The 20,735-nt window shown below is 37.7% G+C and overlaps 1 protein-coding gene across 1 annotated transcript in view; it reads left to right on the top strand.

Annotated features, from left to right (window-relative positions):
* Positions 1–20,735, top strand: part of chl1b (cell adhesion molecule L1-like b) — a 547,507-nt gene that overhangs the window by 50,019 nt on the left and 476,753 nt on the right. Inside the window, exons 7-9 of the mRNA XM_059944908.1 lie at positions 8,963–9,016; positions 16,642–16,753; positions 17,152–17,336. Coding sequence (XP_059800891.1) covers positions 8,963–9,016; positions 16,642–16,753; positions 17,152–17,336 — 351 coding nt within the window. The remainder of the gene's footprint in view (positions 1–8,962; positions 9,017–16,641; positions 16,754–17,151; positions 17,337–20,735) is intronic.

Raw genomic sequence — 20,735 nt, 5'->3', positions numbered from 1 at the left:
ATTTAAGTTTATTAGAAAAAATAATGGGATGATAAATTATGCAGAGAAAGACATAACAAATACTCTTAGTTCATGTTTTATTAAAGTATTTACCTATGAAGATGTTAGCAATATGCCAGGAAGTGTAGAGAAAGATAAGGTAGCTTTAAGTGACTTAGCAATCTTAGAAAATTAGTCCTGACGAAGGGTCTCGGCCCGAAACAGGGTCGACAGTGCTTCTCTTTATAGATGCTGCCTGGCCTGCTGTGTTCCACCAGCATTTTGTGGGTGCTGTTTTAATTTCCAGCATCAGCATATTTCCTCGTGTTTGCTCTTAGAAAATTAGGTCTTGTTTCAGCAGAAAAGGCTGGAAGTTAATAAATTTCCAAGGGCAGACAACATATATCCAATGGTACTTAAAGTGGTCAGTGATTATATATACAAACCGCTAATATGTATTTTTCAAAAGTCAGTGAAGACCAGTGAAAACCCTTAGGACTGAAAATGTTGTCCCAGTATTTTAGAAGGGTGACTGTACTGACCTTGGTAACTATAAATTAGTAAGCTTAACGTGTATCATAGGTAAGATAATGGAAACATTAATAAAGAATTCGATGGAAAAGCAGCTGATAAGAACAGGCATGTTAGCAGAAAGCCAGCATGGGTTCAGAAAGGGGGGAATCATGCTCTAGTTCTATGAAGAGGCAAGTAAAATTTATGATAACAATAGAGCTGTTGATATCATTTACTTGGACTTTCAGAAGACTTTTGACAAAGTACTTCCCGGGAGGTTAATAATCAAATTACAGGAGGTATGGATTCAGTGTAAGGTGTGTGAATGCATGCAGAATTGGCACAAAAATAGAAAGTTATGATGAGAGGGTCATTTTCACACCTAGAAGATGTTAAAAGTGGACTTCTTCAGGGATAAGTTTTGGGGCTGCTGCTGTTTTTTACATTAATGATATGGATGATCACATAACAAATAAACTAGTAAAGTTTGCAGATAGGGGAATGGGTTGATAACATTCAGGCATTACAGTTAGATGTAAACAAAATTCAGATGTGGGCAGGTGAAATTTAATTAAGTAAATGTAAAATATTATATACAGTAAGTAGAGATATTTGATAGACAGTGGGGGATCTTGAGTTACTAAGTGCGCTGCATGAGAAGGATTTGAGTGTCCTGATAGACTCATCACTATCAACATCGATACAATGCAAAGAAACAATTAGGAAGGCTAATAGAATGTTGGGCTGCATAATGCACTCAGTGGAATTCAAGTCTAGAGATGTTCTCCTTAAGCTGTATAATGTATTTGTGAGGCCACAACTTGAGTACTGTGGTCAATTTTGTTCTCCATATCTTGTGAGGGATGTGAAGGCACTGGAGAGAGTTAAGAGAAGGATGACTAAACTTATTCCAGGTCTACAGGGTATGAGCTATGAAGCAAGGTTGAAAGAATTAAATCTTTTTAGCCTAAGTAGACGTCGAATGAGAGGAGACATGAAAGAAATGTTCATAATCGTGAAGGGTATAAGGAAGGTGAATGCCAGCTGTCACTTGAAAGTTAATCTATCAAAGAGGACATGTGGCGAGTGGTTAGGGGAAATTTCAGACGAACATCAGGAAGCATTTCTTTACTCAGCGAGTTGTGGACTCATGAAACAAACTATCGAGTTGTGTCGTTGAGAATAGTACCTTCGAGCCTTTACAAATCTAAACTTGACAGTTATTTCAACACACTTGGTGAATAAGAATTTAGCAAGTTTTGTTAGGCTGAATAACCTGTTCTTGTCAAAAACTTTCCAATATTCTAATATTATATCATTTCCAGCTTTCACTAAAACAAAGATGCACCCTTGCAGTTCTCTCTTTCTGTTTATTTCCTTCTGTTATTTTGCCAATCATAATCCATCAAACTGCACATTCAGATTCTCTCTACAAATTTTGGAGTGAAAATAATTTCTGAGACAATCCAGCTTGCTGATCATTTGTTCCCTTGGGCACTGGAAGCTTTCAGGGGCTGTAAGAGAGTATTTTCCCTAACAACAAGAAACAGTAGACTGCCAGTGACATAAAGGAAGCATGTCCTCTGCAGTAGGGAGACCTTAGCATGTCAGGAGATTTAATGATGAAAGAGATTAATGACCCAACAGGATGTGAGTGACATGTTGACCTACATCATGGTAAGTATATTACTCTGACCACTTCATGATACCTTCTTATGCTTCCTCTTACACATCATTTTTCACATCGACTTAACTTGAAGCACTGTCCCTTCTTTGTTGGTTGCAAGCTTCCTTCTTGCAGGAGAAGAAAGCAAAAGAGACACAGAGCTGGGGCTGGCTTTCTAGCCATCAGTTACATTACGACAGGAGTGGGGAAGGCACTTAACCTCACTGGAATGTCATCATAGTTGGCCATTGAAGTTCACTTATAATGTCTTGATGTCATATTTTCAATGTCCTTCAATTGTCTCTCTGTTGTTCCTCATCTTAGCTGAAGAGCTCCAGGAATCTTGGCATATCAGTGGACTGATAAACTGCAAAGTCCTGGTTAATATTCCTGTAATTGGCCAATTACAAAAGGGCAATGTCAGCCCACCTCCCCTGATGTGCCAAAAAAAAATCTCGATGGATTTGAACCACTTTCCTAATGACTGAATATCCGTGGTTTTAGTCACTCACACTTCTGACTAAATATCTGCAGTTATTACTGAGCATGATTGTGCTGATGAAATCACAGCTGCTAACCAGCTTGATCAGTATCTTCGAGACCAGGCATGGGCAAACTACGGCCCGCGGGCCATATGCGCCCCGTTAAGCTTTTTAATCCGGCCCGCAGAACTTGATGAAATTATATTAATAAACCTTGTTAACCTTTTTTTCCCCGCAATTCTGGCGTTTTCCCAATAGATGACGCACTCTATATACATTTGTGGCGACCCATTTCCTGGCACATCCGAACCGGCTCACAATTAGCCAGCGTTCTGGCTAAGGGAGATAGCCTGTGGGGATTTGCAAGCACAGACCTTTGGAGCCTCTGCACCACGGGGGGCTGGTTGAGGGAGGCTTAAAAGTGAGGCTGGGGATTTCGAATAAAGTTTTTTTCTTCGACTGCAGTTACCGACTCCGTGTCGTAATTTTAGCGTTGCATGTAGCACACCGCTACACATTGACCTTTGTTGAGGTGCAGCGTATTACTCCACATTTGCGCTTTACTCTTTGTTCGGCTCGACCTATTTGTGCGAACAGGCATTCAGCGTCATGAACATCAACAAAGCCAGCCACAGATCCAAGTTAACTGACCAACACCTCAGATCCATCCTGAGAATCGCCACAACAAAACTAAATCCAGACTTTGATGCGCTGGCTAAAAAGGGAGACCAACAACACTGTTCCCACTGAAATTAAAAATAAGTTTCTTCGTTGTGTTATGTAAAAAATGCATTTGAAAATATTTTTTTCAATAAGCCTTACATGTTACATGTCATTTCTGTTAAGTGATGGACATGAGTAGTGCGCAGGTGCACGTACGTTCTCAAAATAAAAAATGCGCTCCAGATCAAATAACGTGCTCCGCATACTGGCGCACTGTCAGTGGTCTGTCTTTGTGCTGGTCGTTGTTGAGTTTTGGCACAGGGGACAATTGAATAAGAAGGAGCAGGACAAGTAGACCTGCATCTCCTACTGTTTTTGAAATAAAGACAGTCAGGAGGAGAGTGATGATGATAATATCTTGAAGGATAACAGAATTTTCAGTGCTTTAAAATAATAACTGTTACTATTATTCATTTAATTTTCAGTGTTTTAAAAGACATTTCAATAAATAGCTAAATACCATGGGACTTCAAAGACAGATATTTTGTTGTAATGCATTTGTTCATTTTCAATTGAAATTAAAGCACATGTTTTCTACATATCCCATGATATTTTATTTTCTCTTATGAGGTGTATTACCAAAACACTCGTCCATCTGCTCCTGGTCTGGCCCCCCTGTCAAATTTTAGAACCCTTTGTGGCCCACAAGTCAAAAAGTTTGCCCACCCCTGTTCTAGACACCCACAACTCGGCAGAAGGAAGTACGCAGTGTGCTGAGCTTGTCTGTCAGCTCAGTGCCAGGCATTGCTAGCATATTTAGTAGGGTTCTAGTCATTTCAATAGATTACTGAGCTTTTCTTAAAAAGGAAAATTTAGCAAACCTTTCCTATTTTTAAATTTATATTTATACTTAATTTAAGACAGTATTTTAAATTAACAAATTAACGTAAATATAACGTAGGAGTCTACAGCACAATCTAGGCCCTTCAACCACAATGTTACACCGACCATGTAACCTACTCTAGAAAATGCCTAGAATTTCCCTAACACATAGGCCTATATTTTTCTAAATTCCCTGTACCTATCTAAGAGGCTCTTAAAAGACCCGATTGTATCCACTTATATTATACTCTTGTTTATCAGTTATCTTTATAAACCTAGGGACTGGTCTTGTGTGACAAAGTCTCTGAGGCTGTTAGTTGCTGCTAGAGACAGGATATCATGATTCAGCACCTACTTGCAATCTGATCCACTTGTGGGATCATTGCAAAATGAAAAACTCAAGATTTTTGGAATGAGAGTAAAAGTAATGGGTGTGACAGTAGGGCCAGCTTTAAGTGCAAGCCCAAGCTGTGTATTGGGTTCGGCATGATACTGCCAGCTTCCATCTTTTGTTTTACCATTGGATGGCTGTTTATCTCCCTGTTCGGAGGAGACTCAGTATGCACTGGGAGCTCACAATCTTTGGGAATTAAAACAATGGAGAAATGCTATAGATTGAGGCACATGAAAGCTGACTGCCAGACAAATCACAAAGGCATATTCGGACAGCTTCACATAATGATGTTTTTATCAGAAGAATGGTGCAAAGCAACCTTGATTGCAGAGGGAAGCATCACTAATTTATATCACTTATCTAAAATCAGGAATTGTGTTGTTTAATTTGGACTGTGAATGCAAAATTTAAATAAACTACCTTGAAACTCATTGTAAAAAGGACTATTCAAGCAACATATGAAAATATTTTTGAATGAATAGCTGAATTTCTAACACAGAGTGTGGAAAACCAGTTATTAATGGTATTAATGAATTTGGCCAAAATTAAATAGGATCAAAGATGTATTAAAAGCAGAAATTATCCCATCGTCTATGAAGGATCCATTTCATGCATGGAAATGTCATCCTGAGAAAAAGTACTAGCTAATGCTGAACAATTATAGCACAGACCAATAGTTACATGGGTATGCCTGGTTTATAACAATTAACAGTATTTATATTAATGCTTTATATTGTAAGGAACCTCCAGGGTTGATCTGTACATCTTTTGATGTTTAAAGTTATGTATTTTGAGATTATTTGGCAATTAATACTGTCCTGCAGAAAAGCTCTGCAAGTAGGTGTCTCTGATTCTTTAGGATTTTCAGCAGGTTTTTAAATATGTACTCATTTTCATGTCCCTGTTTTTTGATATTGGTTAGTTTTGATTTACAGATGACATTTCTGCATATTAAATAGATCATTATGAATGACCTGCTATTAGAGCTTCTATTATGTTGCACTTTATTGAAATTAATTTATTAATAGCGATGTAACCGGTTTTTCACACTCAGAGCTTCACATTTAATAGTCTGTCCAGAAATTATTGCTTTCATTTTGTTTGAAGAGTTCTTTTTTTATAAAATTCAGTTGCTGTGTTTTTCATCTAGTTTTCCATTTATGGTCGAAATTAAACAGCACAACCTCATTAACATCATATGCGTCTCACTTTAACAGGGAGTTTTTCCTGAATTTCCCTTTGAATGAACTAAACAAAATCTCCTGTCAAAACGTATAGCCTTAGTTTTTGAATATTTTATCCTCTATTCGAGTTGTAAGCTGCAGAGTTGCTACCTCAATCTGAAAAATTAGTGCATTTCTGAACAGAATTGGGTTGAAGTGCTGCAAAGTGTATCATTTTCTGCCCAGCCAATTAAATAATTGTTATGAGAATCAAACACTGCTCTTGGCAATAATTCCTAATATTTCCCTTAGATGATTATAATGAAGCAACATATCTGTAAATTAATTATCTTCATTCTATCAGCATCCTGTGCTGTTCATCCCTTTTCTGCTTAACAACATATTAACTTAGACCCTTAAGGCATTCTCTCATGAGATGGAGTGAGAGAGAGAGAGAGAGAGAGAGAGAGAGAGAGAGAGAGAGCTTGCGACTCAGAGTGTTAATCTCCTCCCACAGTCTGAATAGAATTACCTCATAAATATGAAATGTGTTAGGCCAAAATATAATATGGGCTTTTCCATTTAGTCAGTGTGTTTACAAATGTTTATCCTGGCAACATGAATGAGGAAAATTGATCAATCTCATGATCAGTCTGATCAGTAGAGAAAATATTCTGATTCAATCTATGAACCATTTGGCCAACCATGTTCAGAGATTTGACACTTTAATTAAATCTGTAGAATTTAAATCCCTGCTGGAACTTCGACAAGTTTCGTCAGAGTGTGTTGCTATTCCAGCTCTGTCAGTGCCCCTAAGTAACATTGGCATATCGTTCCTCAACCCCTTTCCTTTGTTCCTTGAAACAGAGTACTGCCTGTGCTTCCAGCGCTCCACAAAAGATGCGGTTACTCCACTCCTTAATGCAAGGAGTGGAAATGGAGAATTTGAGAGATCCAAAATACTAAGCATATTTTAAGGTCTGATACTTGCTTTCACACCTTGCAGAGAAATCTAACAAAGACATACAGGTTGGTAGGTTAATTGGAGAATGTAAATTGCTCCCAGTGTGTATGTATGCATATGATTCTATTACAATCTTCAGGGCTTCTACTGCCGCTTTTGTGTGACCAATCTCATTACCTCAGGAGCTTAAAGCCTCTGCCACTCGAAGTTCTTCATTAACACCAGTGGCTCTTTAATTTTCAGTATAGATAATCTGCACATTTTTAAAGCAGTTGAATATTGCTTATCAAATGACATGCAATTCCAGTCAACAATAATGAAACTAGGAATATCAGTGGAGAGACACATCATTGGTCTTCTCTCTTTACAGTACACTTGTACTACAATCATAACAAATTTTCATTTCTCATACTGCATCAGGTTTGCAACACAGAATTAAGAGTCTACCTTTGTTTCCCATTCACAACTAAGTGCAAACTATGGTTGTGGAATTTGAGATGTGGCTGAATGCTTGCTGTCAATATCAGCCTCATGAATCTTTGACAAATTTCATGAGTCAACGTCATGAATCTGGATTTTTTCTGTGCTTGGAATAACCTTGGCATTGCTCTATAGGTTAACTTTCATTTAAGAGAAAACTTGAAGAGCCTGAAAAGAGAGTTCTCTGCATCTGCTTCTTCAAGCAGAAGCATTTATACTTTCCTGTTGTGTGATCCAGGCAAAACCATCAAAATTTTCTTGATGTATGATAATGACATTTACTCTCCCTGCTTTAAGGGAATGGAAATCCTTCTGGAATTTCTTGTAGCTTCTCATCACAGAAGAATAAATTTGAATATTCTGCAAATTCTCTCGGGTGTTGCTCTGGAAAACTTCCTCTTACGTTGTCCGAGGCCTGACTGAGTGGAAGTAAGCATGTTGAGGTTCTGACAGCTCTCTATTAAGGTGAAATCTTCTCTAATTTACTATTAAAGGTTGATATTAAACCCCAGAACCATGGGAAATCTGGGGATCATTTTGGGGAGGCTTGGAAAAACCACAAGTAAGTTTGACACTTTGGTGGCACCCTCCTTTTCATCAAGAGAGCCCTGACACCAGAGTCCAAATGATGATCAGCCCTCCTTTGCTGCCGTTTCCAGTGTTTTCATTTTTATTTTCACTCTCTCGCTTTGCATGTCATACAACATCTGCCCTGTTTCTAAACTCTCTTCACCTACACTATCTCAGCTGCTTAATGTGAGAATGATTGAAAGTGTGGGAAGGTTACTACTGGTTGCCCTATGATGGATCTCTGGTGTTGCCTCTTTTCCTCAACCTGCTTGTTCTTCATTCCTTCAATCTTCTATATTTGAGGAAGTACACCTTCCTTTTGGGCACTAGTTCTTCAGCATTAAATGTAAAAAATTGAACAGAGCAATCAGTAAATATTGTTTATCATTTTGTAAAAAGCTTTGCTGTAAACAGGTTTGAAGTGTCAGTACTTTCAGACAGTCCAATTGTGAGTGAGTCACAATTATTCTGTGCAGTCTTCATCGATGTCCCTGTGATGGAGGCAGAAGTGACTTAAGCATTAAAGTAATGAAGGAAATAAAAATAAGTTCAGAGTCCAACATCTGATTGATATTGATTGATTTAAAAAAGCTGAATATTAATCATCCAACAGAAACATAAATTTGCAATGATCAGGCCAGTTGTTATACTGCTCTCACTGTACAGTCACTGATAACTATGCATGGATGAAAGAAAGCTGCTTGAACAATAAGCCAAGGGTCTTTAATAAAAGTATATTCTACCTGGCTCCATAGGCAAAGCAAATTGTGAATCAGATTTATTATCATTGACTTGCATTTCGGTAATTTTTTAGTTTTGCAGCAGCAGTGCAAAGACAAAATAAGTTGTGAAAGAATAGAATAAGAAAGTAGTATTCATTAAGTCATGGACCATTCAGAAATGTGATGGTAACAGAGAAAAAGCTGTTCCTAAATCATTGAATTTGTGCCTTCAGACTCCTATACCTCCTGCCCAATGTTGGTAATGCATTGAACAACCACAAATATTATAATCGTTATTTTCTGAAGCTTGAATTATTTTACAGCAGGTTTGTGATAAAGTTTGTCCCCGGTTATGCATACAATTAAATTATTTTGTTCATCAGAAAATCAGCAACCCCTAACAAGTGCGCATTGTAATTTGTTTTTCCTGATGCCTCTCATCTGTTTTCCCCCATTTTTTCTTGACTGCTCTTGTTTGTTCCAGTTGCGCATCCCAATGACACAGAGTCACCTGTTATTGATATTGACCTGTCTGCTGGTGAGTCCAATCAAGTGCTGAGTAAAGCCACTCATTTAGAATTACTGCACACTAACAGCTGCTTATGCTTCCAGCATACTGATGCAAATCTTAACATTGGGCATTAATCCAGCAGCTAATAATTTGTGACTTAAAACCTTTAATGCTTTCAGGGACATCACTTGTGTTTGGCTTTGAAACTTTGATTTAAAATGCCATGATTGCTAATACTTGCATATTTTTTAAATGGACATGATGCTTGTATGAATTATAAATCTGAAGCAGTACAGGGGAGTTGCGTTTCAGGGGACTTATTTTGATCCTATTACTGATCTAATTGGAGTGCATGGAAATTAAAAAAAACTGCAGGTTCTAGAAATCCAAGATAAAAACAGAAAATGCTGAGAATGCACAGCAGGACAGGCTGTGGTGATCATGGGGATAAACTGTTAACAAAGCTAACAGGTCAATGAATGAATGGGAGCAGTTGGAGAGTGAGAACATTGACAAAAGAATGGGGGAGATTGGAAATGCAGAACAGTAGATCATGCACTGCTGGTTAGACTGGGCATGGCCTTTATTCCCAGAGAATAAAAAGGAATAAAGAGAGAAAACTAAGACTTAATCACATCCTGAGGAAGGTTCTTGGCCTGAAACATTGACTGTTTATTCCTCTCCATGGATGCTGTCTGACCTGCTCAGTTCCTCCAGCATTTTAGAGTGTTGTTTTGTATTTCCAGCAACTGCAGAATTTCTTGAGTTTATGTTTTATCAACTTATAAGTTTCTTCTGTCTCATTTCAGTTATGTTGAAGTACGTCCAATCTAAAATGTTAACTCTGTTTCTCCTTCCATAGATGCAGCTTGACCTGATTATTTCCAGCATTTTATATTTTTTGTAATTAGAGTGTGTTTCTGTCCATTCCTATTGCTCTATTTCTCCACCTTATAATAAAGATTAAAGTTGCGAGTGGATACCTCTTTCTAAATATCCTTATTCTCAATGGATATTTTCACATTTTGAGAAATTATTACAGCAATTTGTCTTTTTTTGTTATTACCAATTCCGGATGTGGAAATTCTCCCACAGGGAGAATTCAGTATGTTAGAAAATTTATGTTAGAGAGCTGATGGGATGATGGTGCACTGATTATGGAAAATGATGAAAATGCTGAAGATATTTTCTAACAGTCCAGAGATCTGAGCTCACCGTGGTGGAATTTAAATTCATTGAATGATACAGAATTTTATAATCATGACACAGGATTTTCATAAAACCCAATTAGTTCCAATTGGGTTTTATGAAACCCAATTCCACCACGGTGAGCTCAGATCTCTGGACTGTTAGAAAATATCTTCGGCATTTTCATCATTTTCCATAATCAGTGCACCATCATCCCATCAGCTCTCTAACATAAATTTTCTAACATACTGAAAGATGATGCTGCCCTTAATCTTTTGGATATCTCTGAAATGCCCTCTGAACTATCCCAGCAAGCCATTCAGCTCAAGAGCAATTGGCTGATCAATGGTTGCTAGCAGGCCAGCGACTTTTAGATTCTGGATGAATTAAAAGCAGTACACTATCCAAAATAAGATGTAGATCCTTTGTGCATGGGACTTGGAAATACACAGTGGTGTAAACATTTTGTATTCAGAGACATGTTAGCACCACTCATTGTCAACGATGAGACATTTTTAGGCCTGAATTATTGATGCCATGAAGTTTATTGGTTCTTTTATATTAGTTACAAATGAAGTACACTTCAAAACTACTTTGCATTTAGTCAGCTGGCAACTAAGACTTTTAAATAGGAGAGTTAAGAGCACAATATTTCAGAGCTGTCTAAGGAGATCAACATAAAAATCATCAGTGTGTATATTTCTGTCCGTCGAGGAACACTTGGTTATGCTCATGAGTTCTACATTTCCTTGGGAATTAGCATTTAGCTTTTAGGTTTCTGCTTGGTGTAGGGGATATTTTGGGAAAAATAATGAAATATTTAAAAATGAATGTGTGTAAGTATGAATGTATACCAGGCTTTCCCTATCAACCAGCTTCTGACTTCATCACTCCCTCCCCGTCCCCCCCTTCATATTCTGCCATCTTCCACCTTCCTTTCCAAACCTGAAGAAGGATCTTGGCCCAAACATTGACTGTTTATTCATTTCCACAGATGCTGCCTGACCTGTTGAGTTCTGTCAGCATTTTGTATATGTTGCTCTGGGTTTTCAAAGTCTGCAAAGTTTATGAATAGTGTGTTTTTTTTTCTGTTAACTCTATGAATCATGTTTGCATTTCCTTATTATAAAGTTTTGTATGAGGAACACTCCAAAAGAGATCCCAATCATATTTCTTTAATTCATTCTTTAAAATATGTGTACAGTATAAGGTTTGTTTATTATTTTGCTGTAGGTGCCTTGAACTTGTTTACAAATTGAAGCATGATAGCGATTATTAAATGCTGTAGTTTGTTTTTGGTGTAAACAAAAATGTCGTAACAAAAGGATAAAAAGGTTTACCTAATTCTTGAAGAGAAGTAATTTAAATTACACTTAATTATACTTAATTTAAATAATACTGCCTTGTATTGAAATTACTCTGGATATGGTGAAAGAAATTAAAATGATCATAATTCGGTAAAACCTTTGTGACAACCTCCATGCAATTATGTTTCTGCTCAGTTGTTCCGCTGTTCATATTTACCTTCTGCTCTTAGCTAAGCCAGCTCCTAAAATAATCAACTAAAAGGCAAGGCCAATTTACTGGTATTCTCTAACTTCAAGTAAATTGAGGTATTCGTTAGTGATGGTCTGTTTCAAAAAATTAGAAATTACATCATCTTAAAAAAAGCATACCACATAATAGAAAGAAGCCACAATTGAATTTCAAAGAAACCTCCTGACATCATTGTGCAAATATGACACTATAAGCACTCTATAAATATTAATAGTGAACTACTGATTCGATATTAATACTTCTGTTGTATAGGACTTCCATTGTGAAAAATTCAAAAGTAAATGTTTTAACTGTTGTAGCATATTTTTAAATTTATGCATTCAAATTAGCAATAAAACACAAACTACATGTTTCATTTATTTTCACTTAAAATCAAATACCTTATGACAATAGATGATTTTAAATGCTTCAAGCACTGCAACAGTGTAGGAAAAGAGAATTATTGTGTGATTTATAACTGAAATAGGTTTTAATTAGATTAAAACCTGTGAGGGATTGTTTACACATTAACTATCTAACATAGGAGTTCATTGAGAAACAACACTTCTGAAGTCTGAGCTAACCTTGCATTAGTGCATCTGGGTCAGATTCAAACTGACCTAAGATTATCCTGTTTTTGTTACCTTGTTAGCAAATAAGTGATAGTTTGCCCGGGTACTGGAAGGAAAAAAACTAGTTTCTGATAAGCTCCACCTGAAGTGCAAAGCAATTTTACCAAATCTATTTCACATTTGAAACATACAAGGTCTTTATTTGCCTTTTTTAAAAGGCATTCATTTCTTCGTGGTGTTATTGTGGAGTGTTTTTGAAATATTGTCACATCTAAAACTTACAGCTTCCCACCTCCATTGTTATAATTAATATTCAATAAAATATTCATTTACCCAACAAAATCATTTTGGTTATGACCCACATGGAAATCCAATGTTGTCTGTGGGCAAAGATCATTTATAGTGTGTTTTTCATGCCATAGGAGATCAGTAACAAAAAGTAACTGGTTGTGATTGTTGTCCTTTCTTGTCCTTGTATTTTATGTTGAAAATTGAATGGTCTAGGGTTATCCATTTCTCTTTTTATGATCAGCTGATGGGTGCTGTAATAGAAAGGAACTGGCTTGGTCCTGGCAGGTTTTATGGTTGTTCTTCCACCATCGGAAACACCCCATAAATATGGGCCAGGAATGAAACTCAGGGCACAGGGAGAATGTAATGGAAGAGTATTGACACAGTGTGGGAGAAGCCTTGTAACATTAAACAGATAGGCTTTATGTGCTGCTTTAATGTCATGTATATGGCTTATTCTACAGGCTATTTGGTTTGAGAAGGTACCCTGGTTTATTTTTAGCTGTATTATTTTAACCCTGCCCTCCTACCTCCTCAGTCATTAAGTACATTAACAGCATATGCATATGCATATACAATGTACAAGTATGATATGCCTTTTTAAAATGTTTCCCTAAAAGTGGTCAGATTTAAGTAGCTGTGCTTGGGTTTGCATTCTTACATTTTACTATTTAAGCTATCAACCCTTTCTTTCATCATTTGCTAAGTTTATTTTTTTTTCATTTCTCTACATGGATACATAAAGCTTGTTTCTCCATAATCAGATGAATCACAATATGATCATGAGCTTTTCAGCATTTTGTTGTGAAATAACCTGCATAACTCTCAGAGGCACTAAATTTGCAGGTTATAATACAAGATCATCATTGATACATTGCCTGTGCTGTGAGTCGTGGAAGAAGAACCCAACGATTTTCAGCAGCCCTGCTGGCGAAGACGTGCAGTCTGTTTGAACAGAGTGCCCTCTATTGTGAATCTGTGGCCAAGCAACTTCATCCAATCAGATTCAAGTAGCTGCCCTGAGATCCAGGCTAATACTTTGATATTAGAACAGAAATTTTACTTCTCACTGCACACAGGATGAAGAATGTGTCTTGTCCATGCAATGAAGAGAGAGAAATAAGTGAGGGAAAAACACAAAAAATAAAATAGATATATAGATAGATACTTTATTGATCCCAAAGGAAATTATGGTGTCAAGGTAGCATTGCAAGTACAGAGATATAAATATTAGAAGAGCAGTAGAAAGAATAAAATATTAAGTTACCACAAACGTACAGGAGGGGGGGGGTCATCACTTCCCTGGCCATAGGATGACTAATTATAGAGCCTAATGGCCGAGGGTAAGAATGACTTCACCTAGCACTCTTTGGAGCAGTACAGTTGTCTTAGTCTATTAATAAAACTACTCCTCTGTTCAGCCAAGGTGGCATGCAGTGTGTGAGAAACATTCTCAAAAATTTCCATAGGGTCCTTTGTTCTACCACTCTCCAGTGTGTCTAGTTAGCCTCCTATAACAGGGCCATCTTTCTAATTGGTTTATTGAGTCTGTTGGCATCACTTGGGTTGATGCCATTGCCCAAGTACACCACCGTACAGAAAATTGTACTGGCAACAACAAACTGGTAGAACATGTGAAGGAGAGGCCTGCAAAATACTTCAAAGGACCTCAGCCTCCTCAGGAAGAAGAGACAACACTGGCCTTTCTTGTACACATCCTCTGTGTTGGTGCTCCACTCAAGTCAGTCATCTCGGTGCACCCCTAGGTACCTGTTGGTCCTCACTACATCCACATCTTACCATCAATAATAATGTAGGCTTAGTCTTCCCAAAGTCCATCACCATCTCCTTTGTCTTGCTAATGTTGAGCTGCAGATGATTCAGCTTGCACCATTTGATAATGTCCTCCACCAGCACCTTGTATTCCTCCTCCCATTCTCTCTTTATACACTCAACTATTGTTGAGTCATCAGAGAATTTCTGAATAAAATGTTGCCCATGGATGGAATTTGAAGTAAAACTAACAGCAGCTGAGAAATACTCAGCAGGAAAGTCAGCATCTTTGGAGAAAATATTTAAATTATTGAAAATTGAAGTGGGATCCGAGTGAATTGTTCATAAATATTGAAATCATATTTAACACAATCTATTTCCTCTGCTGGGGGATTCGAGAACATTATCTGGAAATACTAACAACACACACAAAATGCTGGTGGAATGCAGCAGGCCAGGCAGCATCTATACGGAGAAGTGCTGTCGACGTTTCGGGCCAAGACCCTTCGTCGACAGTGCTTCTCCTTATAGATGCTGCCTGGCCTGCTGTGTTCCACCAGTATTTTGTGTGTGTTGTTTGAATTTCCAGCATCTGCAGATTTCCTCGTGTTTGCTCTGGAAATACTGTTCTGTTTTATTATCTCAAATTTTAGTGCTTCTGAAAATTCATCAAGTAAATAGATTGACAACAGAATGCTGATCGACTCATTATCATGTCACCATTATGAGGAAGAAACAAGCTTTACTTATCAAAATTAAAATGAAAACAAAAAATTGAAGAATTAATAGAAGAAACGGTTGGTAGTTTAAACAATAGATGTTACAAGACAAAGTTGGAAGGTATATTCTTTCTTTCAAGGGAAGATGTAAGACGTAGTTTCAGCCTCTCTTGAGGGACAGTGATAACTGAAATTTTTAGGATGAAAATTGGCATATTTAGGAGAGGATAACAGGATGTAGAACAACAAAAGGAACACAGGTAGTAAACAACCATAATGGGAGAACTTGTTAGAGAGACTGAGTGGGCTCACATGTATACTATATGCTGAACATGCGGCTTCAAACTATGACCTTGCCCATTGTTTCCAAGAGTACAGATTAACAATGAAGATATCCTGGCATATAGAGTCGTTATGCTTTCTTGGTCTTAAGATGTGGCATTTTAATAAGAAAATTGAAAATTTGCAGCTGGTTATACATTTAATATCCTTCCTCTTCTTTCGATGCAACTTGCACAATGAATTATTTACTGAGGAGAGCTTGTGAAAGTTCCATGATTCTTTTCATACATCTACAAGTTAATTGATATTTACACACATTTGCTTTAGACTCTGCAAAACTTCAGAGCTAACTGAATATAAAAAATATTGCTTATTGATTAATGTATTTGAATGCACAGTGGTAGATTTGATAACTAATTAGGGTTATTATTTTATCATGTATTATATTGGGGTATTCCAGGAAAAGTTCACATCAGTGTAACAACTCACTGAAATCTATGGTAATTTTACTTTAAGGTAGCTTATGTTTATGCATTAACTAATGGCCCAGTTATTTAGTTTTATTTAGAGATACAGAGGGGAATAGGCCTTTCTGGCCCTTTGAGCTGCACTCCCAGCAACCCCTGACAATCCCTATTTAAGATGAACCGAATCACAGGACAATGTATAATGACCAATTAACCTACCAAGTATGTCCTTGGACTGTGGGAAGAAACCGGAGGAAACCCAAGCATTCCATGGCAAAGAGCCACTGAAGCTCCTCACAGAGGATGTCGGGATTGAACTCAGAATTCCAACACCCTGTGCTGTAATTACATCCACTGACCACTAGGTGATCATAACACCCAAGTAATGAGTTGTTACTTGTGTGGAGTCTTGTTTCGCTCTGTAACCTTGATTCAAGCGACCCCTCAGCGCTCAAGTTTGTTGTGATAATGACGTCTTACTTATGACACTGGGCAACTGCAAAATTCCTACTGTGAACATTTAGATTTTATATTACTGAGGTTTTCTACCAGTGTATTCATTAAATCATGACCCTTGGGAAATATTGGTGTTTCTGGCTTTTATGGTCTCTGGTGCATATTGTTTGTTTTACTACTGTCTGGCCGTTTGAAATCTTTAGCTGAACACTAACCAATTTTTCATAAGTCGCTTGAATCTTAATTTCGCTTTCTTTTACTGCTGTGCCGCTAACCGAGCTTGTTAACAATATTTAAACTGCCAGTCCTGAAGAATGATCATTTGTTCACCTGAGGTCACATTAAAATTGAATTTCTTTAACTTGCAGCAAATTCAATAAAAGATCGATCCCCGAGTTTTCTGACACCTCCTGGCAGCAGCTCACAGATAACTGCACTGCGAGGAGAAACACTTCAACTGGAGTGTATTGCTGAAGGGCTGTAAGTAAAATGAAAGTGACCCTTGAAAGAATTAATCACCATTTTGTCTGTATGAAGAAGCTGTGTAAGTTTGCCCTCCAAATAATTTAGTCTTGGTCCAAAAATGATGGTGTACTCACAGGTATTCATCTTCCTTTAGCAATTTTTCCTCATTAAGTTGTGACTTTTGTCAACGTACATAGCGTCGTTCATTTCCAGAATTACCTACTGTGCCGCAGGTTTGCATACGTAGCATTAAATTACCATTTGTATATTTTGAACAATGGTGCTGTAACTAAAATTAGCTGTGTAATTATTTTGTGGATAATTTGTTAATTTTGCCCCTTTTATAATTTAAACTGTGAATTCTAATTGATAGGATCAGATTTTTTCCCAACCATCATTTGTTTCTTTTATAGTCCCACACCTCAAATCTCATGGTCCAAGGTCGATGGTGATATGCCCAAACATCGAGCAACAGAAGAGAATTTCAATAAAACATTGAAGATAGTTAACGTGACAGACCTTGATAATGGAAAATATCAATGCAAGGCCGAAAATGCTTTTGGTGTTGTGAAGCATTCTTTCTCTGTAACAGTGGAAGGTAATGTCCTTGCTTTTTCAGACCTGTTTTAACATTTTCTCTGTAACAGTGGAAGACAATTTTAACATGAACAGCAAAACAGAAATGTTTTCAATCTTTGATGAATAAACCAGAGAAACTGATTGTAATGTCAATTAAGTTAAATCCAGTTATTTATATTCAGTTCCAGGGAACATAGAGCATAGAAGAATACCGGCCCTATGGCTCATGATGAAGTGCTAACCTATAAAATCTACTCTATGATCACTCTAACCCTTCCCTCCTTCGCAGCCCACAAATTCTCCATTTAAATGTCCCTACTGTATCAGCCTCTTCCACCAGTAACCTAACCAGAGATTTATAGAGTTGTAACATTACATCATGGCTCTTTAACTCAAATGCCTCAATTAATAAGACCAGTTCATTATACAACTTCTTAACAACCCTATCAACTTGTGCAACAATTTGGAGACATCTATGGACATGCACTTTAAGATCCCTTTGTTCTTCTATATTGCTAAGAACATTAATATTGTACTCTGTCCACCTGTTTGACCTTCCAGTGCTTCACTTCACATTTTTAGTGACTAAACTCCATCTCTGCCCAGTTTTGCATCCTTTTATAATATAATACAAACATCTATACTACCCTCAACATCACCAATCTTTGTGTCATCTGCAAACCTACCCTTCTACTTGCTCAACCAAGTCATTTATAAAAATCACAAAGATTTGGGGTTCCAGAACAAGCCCTGCAGAACATAACTAGTCAGCAACCTCCAGGTAGGATATTTTCCACCTGTGAGCAAGGCAATTCAAAATCCAGACAGACAAGTTCACTGCCTCCTGACAATCTCAATGAGCTTATCATGGGGGATCCCATCAAACATCTGACTGAATTCCATATACACCTGTTGGATTCTAATATTTTTAATCCAAGGTTCTTTCAGAAGTCAGGAAAGAACCACAGCACTTGTGGCTTCATGATCATCTTATTAAGCGTTAATTGAACAAAGAATCCTGAAAACAGACAGTACAGGAGCAGATGCTAGTAACAGAAGAGAGAGAAGAAGCAAAAGAAGGAAAAGAAGATGGAGTTGCCATGCGGTTAGCTCTTTTTATATCCATAGATAAGATAAAATAGATAGATACTTCATTGATTGCAAAGGTGTCACAGTAGCATTGCCAGCTGAAATAAGAAACTTAGCATTCAAATTTACAGATAAGAGTCAGCTAATCAGATGGAGTCATAGAGAAGTACAGCACAGAAACAGGCTTTTTGGCTCATCTAGTCCATATCAAAACTATTCATACTGCCTAGTCCCATCAACCTGCACTGGGACCATAGTCCGCCATATCCCTACTATCCATGTACCTATCTAAACTTCTCTCAAATGTTGAAGTTGAGCTTGCATACACGACTTATGCTGGCAGCTCATTGCACAACCTCACAACCCTCTGAGTGAAGAAATCTCCCCCGTGTTCCCCTTAAACTTGTCACCTTACACCCTTAACCTATAACCTCTGGTTGTAGTCCCACCCATTCTCAGTTGGACCCTATTCAAAGAACGCAGCACCAAAGAAGCTTCGAGAGCTTTCCAGATTCACATAATTGTAACCACTAGGGGACACACTGAACAACTGTATAAACGTACTGTGGCTACTAGACAACATGCTAAACAGTGACATGTATATAAGTAGTTAGAAAAATACTAGATGTTTAAGTGACATACTGCAAAGAAAATAACAATTAAACCATTTAATTCAACAAGTCCCCCTTTCATTTTATTAATCATTAGCCTTATATAAGTAAAATAGATGTAAACTATGATAAGGCATTTTAGTACTCATTGTAAGTAGGAATAATTGGCAGAAATATAACATCAACTAATATTAGAATAAAGTCAGTAGTTCTCAACTTTGTTCAAAGTCTTCGGGATGGTCAGTGATTTGTTCATGGTATCCAGACAGTGTAGGTGTAGGTCAGAGGTTACTAACATATTGACCGCAGCGCTGGCCGTCCTTGTTGGATACCATGTTAGCACATCTCCAGTGCCTGCTATGTATCCACTTACTTTTGTCTTCAAACTTCACTGCTGAGTTAGTAATTGACAACACTTGTTAAGTGTTCCCACTTCCCACTGAGCTCCCGGTGGGTCAGTATGCAGTTTCTTAATCAGGATCCATTCACCAGGAATCAGTGTGTACCTCTCTTCTGTTACATCATCCCAAACAGCAGAAACCTCTTAAGAAACAGATTGGACAGCTTGAGTTAATTTCACATAATAATTAACTAAGCTGTTCATCATAATGTGTATATCAACCGCTCTGACGTCACGGGATCACTGCAGGGACTTAGCATACCCAGTTACCACATTGGAAGGACTTCATTTAGTTTCCTTGTTTGGGGTTGCTCTGAGGCTACACAAGATCACAGGAAGAGCTGCAGGCCATGATAGTTGTTTCACTGTTTGATGATTCCATTCATTCACTTGACTTGTCTTGATGACTCTTGGTGTTGGGGACAGTGAAAGGACCATTCAATGTTCATCAGGCAACATAATTCTAAACAAACACTCTAGTTGATGTGACGTGGCAATCCCATCCCGAAATACAGTCCATGATCAAAGTATTACGAGTGTGTAGCAGAGGCCCTACTTGCTGGAACAGCATCTCGAAATATACATCCTGTCCACTATTGCCCAGACATCTATGTATCCTTGACTCTTTCACAAAATAATGTAGTCACCTCAAAATTGTAAGAAGGGAGCAGATAGGGAAGCTTTTGTGATAGCTTTTCCATTGCTCCAGGATTCACTTTCTGCCTGTCCTGCATCTTTCAAGCACTTGTTGAACTTGTCTGTTAAACTTTGGATTCCATCACCATTGGGAGAATCTGGGGATCATCTTTTCCACATTCATGTGTCTCAGAAAGTTATCTATTGTGACAGATAAGGAAGCATTGTAGTTGGAGCTACCAGTGTGTGATTATTGTCTTACCTCCATAATCCATCACTGCTTAACTTCACAACATTCTCCATCCAGAACCACTTTTCCCAGTCTGGGCATTGAGCTTCAGCTCTTGGATACCTTGTATGTTCATCGCTAATAAAGAGTTTAACTTTGTTTCCATAATTCCATTTGTCAGGTTCACTGGATATGTTCTCGATATTTCTTCCAATTCGACCATAAGACCATAAGATAGAGAAGCAGGATTAGACCATTTGACCCATTAAGTCTGGCCTGCCATTTGTCATGGTTGATCCGATTTTCCTCTCAGCCCCAATCTCCTCCCTTCAATAGACAATAGACAATAGGTGCAGAAGTAGACCATTTGGCCCCTCGAGTCTGCACCGCCATTCTGAGATCATGGCTGATCATTCACTATCAATACCCAGTCCCTGCCTTGTCCCCTTATCC

The sequence above is a fragment of the Hypanus sabinus genome, chromosome 19 (genome assembly GCF_030144855.1).
Source record: "Hypanus sabinus isolate sHypSab1 chromosome 19, sHypSab1.hap1, whole genome shotgun sequence".
Taxonomy (NCBI): Eukaryota; Metazoa; Chordata; class Chondrichthyes; order Myliobatiformes; family Dasyatidae; genus Hypanus; species Hypanus sabinus.
Note: the sequence above shows the minus strand (reverse complement) of the source record. Positions and strands in the feature narration are given on the sequence as shown.